Source organism: Tachysurus vachellii, chromosome 9, assembly GCF_030014155.1.
Source record: "Tachysurus vachellii isolate PV-2020 chromosome 9, HZAU_Pvac_v1, whole genome shotgun sequence".
Lineage (NCBI taxonomy): Eukaryota > Metazoa > Chordata > Actinopteri > Siluriformes > Bagridae > Tachysurus > Tachysurus vachellii.
Genome location: NC_083468.1, coordinates 27,969,347 through 27,979,346, shown reverse-complemented (window position 1 = coordinate 27,979,346; position 10,000 = coordinate 27,969,347). Strand labels below are relative to the sequence as shown.

At 41.3% G+C, this 10,000-nt stretch overlaps 2 protein-coding genes across 2 annotated transcripts in view; one reads left to right on the top strand and one right to left on the bottom strand.

Annotated features, from left to right (window-relative positions):
- The window catches only part of gabpb1 (GA binding protein transcription factor subunit beta 1), a 10,516-nt gene extending 8,223 nt beyond the window's left edge, over nt 1–2,293 (bottom strand). The window contains exon 1 of the mRNA XM_060878736.1: nt 2,140–2,293. The gene's annotated coding sequence lies outside the window, so the exon portion shown is untranslated. The remainder of the gene's footprint in view (nt 1–2,139) is intronic.
- A 4,677-nt stretch (nt 2,294–6,970) lies between these two features.
- usp8 (ubiquitin specific peptidase 8) overlaps nt 6,971–10,000 on the top strand; it is an 18,436-nt gene continuing 15,406 nt past the window's right edge. Inside the window, exons 1-6 of the mRNA XM_060877810.1 lie at nt 6,971–7,242; nt 7,379–7,423; nt 7,510–7,682; nt 8,349–8,493; nt 9,312–9,397; nt 9,960–10,000. The exon at nt 9,960–10,000 is cut by the window's right edge and continues 107 nt beyond it. Coding sequence (XP_060733793.1) covers nt 7,579–7,682; nt 8,349–8,493; nt 9,312–9,397; nt 9,960–10,000 — 376 coding nt within the window. The 5' untranslated portion in view covers nt 6,971–7,242; nt 7,379–7,423; nt 7,510–7,578. The remainder of the gene's footprint in view (nt 7,243–7,378; nt 7,424–7,509; nt 7,683–8,348; nt 8,494–9,311; nt 9,398–9,959) is intronic.

Genomic DNA, 10,000 nt, shown 5'->3' with positions numbered 1-10,000 from the left:
TCAGAATGGATTAATGAATGAGTTCTTCTTATCGTGACATATTTTATTCATGGTTTATAAACACTATAAGGCCAAAAGTATGTGCACCCTGACCATCTCAGTCCAGATTTATTCCCCTTGGCTGTAAGGTTTATCACAAGATGATGAAATGTGGCTGTGAGGATTCGAGCTCATTCAGGACATGAAGAAACGTTTATTATTGGTTTGTCCTTTACAAACTCCACTGACATGAAGGAAAAACAGGCGATAAATTATCCTATTATTACTGGGACACACACACAGAGAGAGACAGAGACAGACAGACAGACAGACAGAGACACAGAGAGAGACCCAGACAGACAGAGAGAGAGACCCAGACAGACAGAGACCCAGACAGACAGACACACAGACAGTGAGAGAGAGAAACAGACAGACAGACACAGACAGACAGAGACACAGACAGAGACACAGACAGACAGAGAGAGAAACAGACAGACAGAGACACAGACAGACAGAGAGAGAAACAGACAGACAGACACAGACAGACAGAGACACAGACAGACAGAGAGAGAAACAGACAGAGACAGAGACACAGACAGACAGAGAGAGAAACAGACAGACAGACACAGACAGACAGAGACACAGACAGACAGAGAGAGAAACAGACAGAGACAGAGACACAGACAGACAGAGACACAGACAGAGACACAGACAGACAGAGAGAGAAACAGACAGACAGACAGACAGACACAGACAGACAGAGACACAGACAGACAGAGACACAGACAGAGACACAGACAGACAGACAGAGACACAGACAGAGACACAGACAGACAGAGAGAGAAACAGACAGACAGACAGACAGACACAGACAGAGACACAGACAGACAGAGACACAGACAGAGACACAGACAGACAGAGAGAGAAACAGACAGACAGACAGACAGACACAGACAGAGAGAGACACAGACAGACAGAGACACAGACAGACAGAGAGAGAAACAGACAGACAGACAGACAGACACAGACAGACAGAGACACAGACAGAGACACAGACAGACAGAGAGAGAAACAGACAGACAGACACAGACAGACAGAGACACAGACAGACAGAGAGAGAAACAGACAGAGACAGAGACACAGACAGACAGAGAGAGAAACAGACAGACAGACACAGACAGACAGAGACACAGACAGACAGAGAGAGAAACAGACAGAGACAGAGACACAGACAGACAGAGACACAGACAGAGACACAGACAGACAGAGAGAGAAACAGACAGACAGACAGACAGACACAGACAGACAGAGACACAGACAGACAGAGACACAGACAGAGACACAGACAGACAGACAGAGACACAGACAGAGACACAGACAGAGACACAGACAGACAGAGAGAGAAACAGACAGACAGACAGACAGACACAGACAGACAGAGACACAGACAGACAGAGACACAGACAGAGACACAGACAGACAGAGAGAGAAACAGACAGACAGACAGACAGACACAGACAGAGAGAGACACAGACAGACAGAGACACAGACAGACAGAGAGAGAAACAGACAGACAGACAGACAGACACAGACAGACAGAGACACAGACAGAGACACAGACAGACAGAGAGAGAAACAGACAGACAGACAGACAGACAGAGACACAGAGACACAGACAGACAGAGACACAGACAGACTCCATTTTGTGCCCAGGATGAAAACAAACACAAAATATCCTGCGATTTGTTTTTGAGTAATAAATTCCACCCTCTCGTCCTTATTTACCGTCATTTAGCCTTTATATTGTCTTAAAGCTCTTAATGAAATGATGAGAAAACTTTCATTCAGTTTTAAAGATTATTGTAAATAAACTCCGCCTGTTAGCACAATGCTAATGCTAAAGCTAGGCCTCCGCTTCCCGCCATTTATAAAAAGTAACTACTAAAATCCGTAATAAATAAGTGAAAAAAAAAACAATAAATTAAAATCTGTTAGAGTTTTTAGCGGATCGAAATTTCTGAAGTTAAAGTAATAAACAGGAAATCGGTAAGAAATCGCGGCAGGTTTCCGGGGGAAGTGGAAATATTTTTACCACCAAACAACTCATCAACTTCCACATCCGGTGGAGCGCGAGCTCAAACAAATAACATCCACACTGACCTGGAAAAAGATTCACAACTTTTATATCACGGTTTCTCCAAAAACACCGGAGTTTTTCTGCTCTAGTTCATTTAAGATTCCGATGAAACCTCGAGCTGAAATAACTGTTATGATTCCTCTTCACTCCGCACTAGTTTGTGTCCGTCAGGGCGGATGTGCACAGTGTTCAGTGTCCTTATAGACTAACACCAGGTCTGTGCAGTGTTGAGTGTGTTTAGTGTCCTTATAGACTAACACCAGGTCTGTGTTCAGTGTCCTTATAGACTAACACCAGGTCTGTGTTCAGTGTCCTTATAGACTAACACCAGCACAGTGTTCAGTGTCCTTATAGACTAACACCAGGTCTGTGCAGTGTTGAGTGTGTTTAGTGTCCTTATAGACTAACACCAGGTCTGTGTTCAGTGTCCTTGTAGACTAACACCAGCACAGTGTTCAGTGTCCTTATAGACTAACACCAGGTCTGTGTTCAGTGTCCTTATAGACTAACACCAGCACAGTGTTCAGTGTCCTTATAGACTAACACCAGGTCTGTGCAGTGTTGAGTGTGTTTAGTGTCCTTATAGACTAACACCAGGTCTGTGTTCAGTGTCCTTGTAGACTAACAGCAGGTCTGTGTTCAGTGTCCTTATAGACTAACAGCAGGTCTGTGTTCAGTGTCCTTATAGACTAACACCAGCTCAGTGTTCAGTGTCCTTGTAGACTAACACCAGCTCAGTGTTCAGTGTTCTTGTAGACTAACACCAGGTCTGTGCAGTGTTGAGTGTGTTTAGTGTCCTTATAGACTAACATCAGGTCTGTGTTCAGTGTCCTTGTAGACTAACACCAGGTCTGTGCAGTGTTGAGTGTGTTTAGTGTCCTTATAGACTAACATCAGGTCTGTGTTCAGTGTCCTTGTAGACTAACACCAGGTCTGTGCAGTGTTGAGTGTGTTTAGTGTCCTTATAGACTAACACCAGGTCTGTGTTCAGTGTCCTTGTAGACTAACACCAGGTCTGTGCAGTGTTGAGTGTGTTTAGTGTCCTTATAGACTAACAGCAGGTCTGTGTTCAGTGTCCTTATAGACTAACAGCAGGTCTGTGTTCAGTGTCCTTATAGACTAACAGCAGGTCTGTGTTCAGTGTCCTTATAGACTAACAGCAGGTCTGTGTTCAGTGTCCTTGTAGACTAACACCAGGTCTGTGTTCAGTGTCCTTATAGACTAACAGCAGGTCTGTGTTCAGTGTCCTTATAGACTAACACCAGCTCAGTGTTCAGTGTCCTTATAGACTAACACCAGGTCTGTGTTCAGTGTCCTTATAGACTAACACCAGGTCTGTGCAGTGTTGAGTGTGTTTAGTGTCCTTATAGACTAACACCAGCTCAGTGTTCAGTGTCCTTGTAGACTAACACCAGCTCAGTGTTCAGTGTCCTTGTAGACTAACACCAGGTCTGTGTTCAGTGTCCTTATAGACTAACACCAGCACAGTGTTCAGTGTCCTTGTAGACTAACACCAGCTCAGTGTTCAGTGTCCTTATAGACTAACACCAGGTCAGTGTTCAGTGTCCTTATAAATTAACCCCAGGTCTGTGCAGTGTTCAGTGTGTTCAGTGTCGTGTTCAGTGTTCTTATAGATGAACACCAGTTCTGTGCACAGTGTTCAGTGTGTGCAGTGTCCTTATAAACTAACACCAGGTCAGTGTTCAGTGTCCTTATAAACACCAGGTCTGTGTTCAGTGTTCAGTGTCCTTATAGACTAACACCAGGTCTGTGTTCAGTGTCCTTGTAGACTAACACCAGGTCTGTGCAGTGTTGAGTGTGTTTAGTGTCCTTATAGACTAACAGCAGGTCTGTGTTCAGTGTCCTTATAGACTAACACCAGCACAGTGTTCAGTGTCCTTGTAGACTAACACCAGCTCAGTGTTCAGTGTCCTTATAGACTAACACCAGGTCTGTGCAGTGTTGAGTGTGTTTAGTGTCCTTATAGACTAACACCAAGTCTGTGTTCAGTGTCCTTATAGACTAACAGCAGGTCTGTGTTCAGTGTCCTTGTAGACTAACACCAGCTCAGTGTTCAGTGTCCTTGTAGACTAACACCAGGTCTGTGTTCAGTGTCCTTATAGACTAACACCAGTTCAGTGTTCAGTGTCCTTATAGACTAACACCAGGTCTGTGCAGTGTTGAGTGTGTTTAGTGTCCTTATAGACTAACACCAGGTCTGTGTTCAGTGTCCTTGTAGACTAACACCAGGTCTGTGCAGTGTTGAGTGTGTTTAGTGTCCTTATAGACTAACACCAGGTCTGTGTTCAGTGTCCTTGTAGACTAACACCAGGTCTGTGCAGTGTTGAGTGTGTTTAGTGTCCTTATAGACTAACACCAGGTCTATGTTCAGTGTCCTTGTAGACTAACACCAGGTCTGTGCAGTGTTGAGTGTGTTTAGTGTCCTTATAGACTAACACCAAGTCTGTGTTCAGTGTCCTTGTAGACTAACATCAGGTCTGTGTTCAGTGTCCTTATAGACTAACAGCAGGTCTGTGTTCAGTGTCCTTATAGACTAACAGCAGGTCTGTGTTCAGTGTCCTTATAGACTAACACCAAGTCTGTGTTCAGTGTCCTTATAGACTAACAGCAGGTCTGTGTTCAGTGTCCTTGTAGACTAACACCAGCTCAGTGTTCAGTGTCCTTATAGACTAACACCAGGTCTGTGTTCAGTGTCCTTATAGACTAACACCAGTTCAGTGTTCAGTGTCCTTATAGACTAACACCAGGTCTGTGCAGTGTTGAGTGTGTTTAGTGTCCTTATAGACTAACACCAGGTCTGTGTTCAGTGTCCTTGTAGACTAACAGCAGGTCTGTGTTCAGTGTCCTTATAGACTAACAGCAGGTCTGTGTTCAGTGTCCTTATAGACTAACACCAGCTCAGTGTTCAGTGTCCTTGTAGACTAACACCAGCTCAGTGTTCAGTGTCCTTGTAGACTAACACCAGGTCTGTGTTCAGTGTCCTTATAGACTAACACCAGGTCAGTGTTCAGTGTCCTTTATAAACTAACACCAGGTCAGTGTTCAGTTTTATTGTGAATGAAGTTCTGACTCAAATCTGAACACGTTACAAACTATTAAACTCTTAAAAACATCATTATATTTTAAATCTATAATTATAATATAATATTATAATATAAGTGAAGATAAAGTCCAGCACGGAGTGATACTGAGTTTAAAGGAGCACAGCGTCGTCATTATTATTATATTATATTATATTATATTATATTATATTATATTATATTATATTATGTTATATTATATTATATTATATTATATTATATTATATTATATTATATTATATTATATTATGTTATATTATATTATATTATATTATATTATGTTATATTATATTATATTATATTATATTATATTATATTATGTTATATTATATTATATTATATTATATTATATTATATTATATTATATGATTATTAACTATTATTATATGTTTATATTATTATGACGGTCACTTTGAAATTATTCTGATCATATATTTTGTTTTATGCTAAAAACATTCTAAATTAAGTGGCATGAAACCAACCTGAAAAAGAAGTTTAATAATCACGTTTGTTTTGAAGTAATTTCAGATGAATAAAATCTTAAACATCATCCCTTGTAATTAATATATTTATTATACTGACACAATATTACATACATAAAATAAAACGATCTAGTCAGAATCCTGTGCAAACAGAAATGGGGATAGAGTCTTGTACAAACAGGCCAAAGACACACTGCAAAAGGAGATCAGAGTGGCAAAGAGGAATTATTTTTAATTAATTCATTTATTTAATTTATATTTAATTGAATTTATTTTTTATTTATTATATTCAGTTTTCCTCTAATGACTCAGCTTCAGTGTGGAAAGGTCTGAAAGCCATCACCAACTACACGACATCACGACATTCTCACCTCCTGGAACCTCTGACTCCCCCACACCTAAAATTCTGTTCAGTGTAGATGATGTGTGTCAGGTCTTCAGGAAGATCATGAGAAGAAAGGCACCAGGCCCAGACAGCATTTCACCAGCCTGTCTGAAAACCCATGCTGATCAACTGGCCCCATCTTAACACAGATATTCAACAGATCACTGGAGCTGTGTGAAGTCCCCTCATGCTGCAAAAGCTCCACCATCATCCCCGTCCCAAACCACCATCATCCCCGTCCCAAAGAAACCCAAAATTACCGGACTTAATGAATACAGACCTGTGGCTTTAACGTCTGTGCTCATGAAATCATTTGAAGGACTGGTTTTGTCTTATCTGAAGGACATCACTGGACCCTTACTGGACCCTCTGCAGTTTGCCACAAATTCCTCGTATGTGAAAACATACCTGGCAATAAAGATCTTACTGATTCTGATTCTGATTCTAATTCTAATGTTTAAAAACTAAAGTTAGGTAAAGCTTGCTTTATTTATTTATTTATTTATTTATTTATTTCTATCCTTACTATTACTGAGGTTTAACATCAAACCAGAACAATCAATAAAGTTTATGTTTAAAATCTGAGTTGAGTAAGTCGGTATTTACTGACCTTTTTTTTTTTTTTTAACAGTTTAATATGTAGATAGTTATAAGTGGCGTTTGGTCTGATGTAAAGTTTGTCCGAACATCTTTTATTTCAGCAAAATAATCAGCTAAAGTCTCAGATGATTTTTTCATGCTTTTGTATTGTCTTAAAATTCGACCTTTCCAATATGGCCGACGGATTGACGTCTTTGCTTTTGCTAGCGTCAGGAGCTCGTGACTATAATAAATGAGCCAACCACAGGGCTCGTGGGCGGGGTTTGTTACTGTGTAAAAAAAACAAAACAATACTTGTTCCGGGAATCAGCTGTAGCAGTTAGCAAGTGTAGCTCTGCTAACTCAGCTAGTGTATAATTACTATTGGTGATGTTTTAGCTACGAATATAGAGATTCGTCATGTGTATTATGTTGATCTGAGCGGATTGTGAGGTCACCAGCAGCTCTGACCAGGTTATGTGTGAGTTAGCTTAGCGTGCTAGTTGTGTGATGCTAGTTTGTGCTACTTCCTGTTTATTTTACTGTGAGGAAACGCTGGATTTAGTGACACTTGTGAAGGTTCGCGGATAAAACACAGTGAACTCGTTTTGTTTTTATGTCTTGTAACGTGTGTAACGTGTGTAACGTGTGTAACGTGTGTAACGTGTGTAACGTGTGTAACGTGTGTAACGAGCCCCTGTTGTTTATTCCTCAGCAGCTCTGTGTCAGACTGAACCATTAGCTAGTGACAGCTATTCAGGTTTGTTTACAAACACAGTGTCTGTATGAAGCTGTGGAGCTTTTGCAGTATTTTATGGTTTAAATGTGAGTTTTGTTTCCTTACAGCTGATGAGAATGTGAGGAAATACAAATTATTATTATTGCTGAGTTGAGATATAAACCACCAGCCTGAAGATGCCTGGAGTGTCTACAGGAGTGAAGGAGCTTTATCTGTCCACCTCACTGGGAGATCTGAACAAAAAGGCCGAGATCAAGCCGGATAAAGCCAGCACCAGGCAGTAAGACCGAGCACAGCCTTTTCTAAGATAAAACACTGTTCATTGCTGTGTTTTTACTGATTAATGAACTATTTGGAAGGGGGCAGATTTCTAGACATACTTATCTTCAGCACTGGTTTCAACCCAATGATCAGAAGAACAGATACATTTTATTCCTGATGAAATGAACAGCCTTTACGTATCTCCACGTACTCCAATACAAACTGATGATTGGGAGTCGTTGACGTACGTTGTGCGTGATTAGTAGGTCACGTGACTGTAACTCGTCTGTAGCTGCGCTAGTAACTCAATAAGTGACACAAAATCTGTCACCTTTCTCACGTGGGTTTGTAAAAGTATTTTATAGACATACGTGTTAAACTGTTGTTTTGTTGGGAGATCACAGATACGAGAGAAAGTGAGCGCAGTAGAAAAACAAACCCACTGCATGTAATAATCACTACTGATGGTGCAGATGGAATTTATATTTATTTATCTGGAGTGATTTCTACTGCTCAGGGAGAATGTGGTGTAAAAATCCTAATGACTCTGATCATAATGACATTTACACACCTCCACTTCTCTGAGTGATCGAGCTAGTGACAGTCAGCTAGGTTTTATTCATATTACTGTAAAATATGACGTTATTAACCAAAGTTGTGATGTATTTTTCTCTCTGTGTTTCAGTTATGTTCAGAGTGCATGTAAACTCTTTAAAGCAGCAGAGGAGTGCCGTCTGGACCGAGACGAGGAGAAAGCCTACGTCCTGTACATGAAGTACCTGACTGTCTATGACCTCATTAAGAAGAGACCGGACTTCAAACAGCAACAGGTGGGAAAGATCTCTAGCTGGAGGTAAAGGATTAGAAATTATTTAGAAAAACTGTGTAGAGAAAATCTATTTCTAACAATATCTAATCTACAATATAATCTAATCTACAATATAATCTAATCTACAATATAATCTAATCTACAATATAATCTAATCTACAATATAATCTAATCTACAATATAATCTAATCTACAATATCTAAAATGGGGACACTGGTGTATTTCACATAGTAGATTTTTAGACCCCTAACTAGTGCACCATGTAGTGAGTAGGGTGTGGCCTAGACATAGAGTCTCTGAAACTATGGATCCCTGAATCTCACCTGTCCCCTCACATATCTCACACCTGTCCCCTCACATATCTCACACCTGTCCCCTCACATATCTCACACCTGTCCCCTCACATATCTCACACCTGTCCCCTCACCTGTCCCCTCACATATCTCACACCTGTCCCCTCACATATCTCACACCTGTCCCCTCACATATCTCACACCTGTCCCCTCACATATCTCACACCTGTCCCCTCACATATCTCACACCTGTCCCCTCACATATCTCACACCTGTCCCCTCACCTGAACAAAATTCACTTAGCCCACACATATCAGTAAAAACAGATTTTGTTTTATTCAAATGATCATCTGACGTGTTTCAAACAAACGATCAGCCGAACAGCCGTCAGGTGTTCAGCTTTAGATTTAAATAAAATTTCCATTTTCCATGATGTCCCTGGAGTAATTGCTCTTTACGTCTGTAGTCTTTTGTTAATATATTTATGAGCTGTACAGTACTTTAAATTCTTTTCTTCATGCTGCAGGACTACTTCCTGTCCATGCTTGGGCCATCGAGCTTTAAGAAGGCCATCGAGGAGGCGGAGAAACTCTCTGAGAGTCTGAAGTTCAGGTGCTGGTCTCTGCACTCTGCACTCACTTCTCTACAGTAATTCAGTATAAAGGCACATAATCACCAGTACCAGGGACTGTGGAAGGTGTCCTAAACCACACACTACTCACTATGTAGGCAACATCTTCTCTAAAAGTGCTAGATTCATGGGAGTAGTGCACTAGCTGGAGATGTTATTTAGACACTAACTCACTGTGGTGCATTGTGAGATACTACAATGTATATATTTAGACTCCTAGCTAGTGCACTGTGTAGTGAATAGGGTGAAGCTCACCTGTCCCCTTACATGTCCCCTCACCTGTCCCCTTACATGTCCCCTTACATGTCCCCTCACCTGTCCCCTTACATGTCCCCTCACCTGTCCCCTTACATGTCCCCTCACCCGTCCCCTCACCTGTCCCCTTACATTCCCTCGCCTGTTCCACTATCTGTCCCCTCACCTGTCCCCTCACCTGTCCCCTCACCTGTCCCCTCACCTGTCCCCTCACCTGTCCCCTTACATGTCCCCTCACCTGTTCCACTATCTGTCTGTGAACCTGTCCCCTTACCTATTCTCTTTCAGGTATGAAGAGGAGGAGGTGCGGAAGAAGCTGGAAGAGAGAG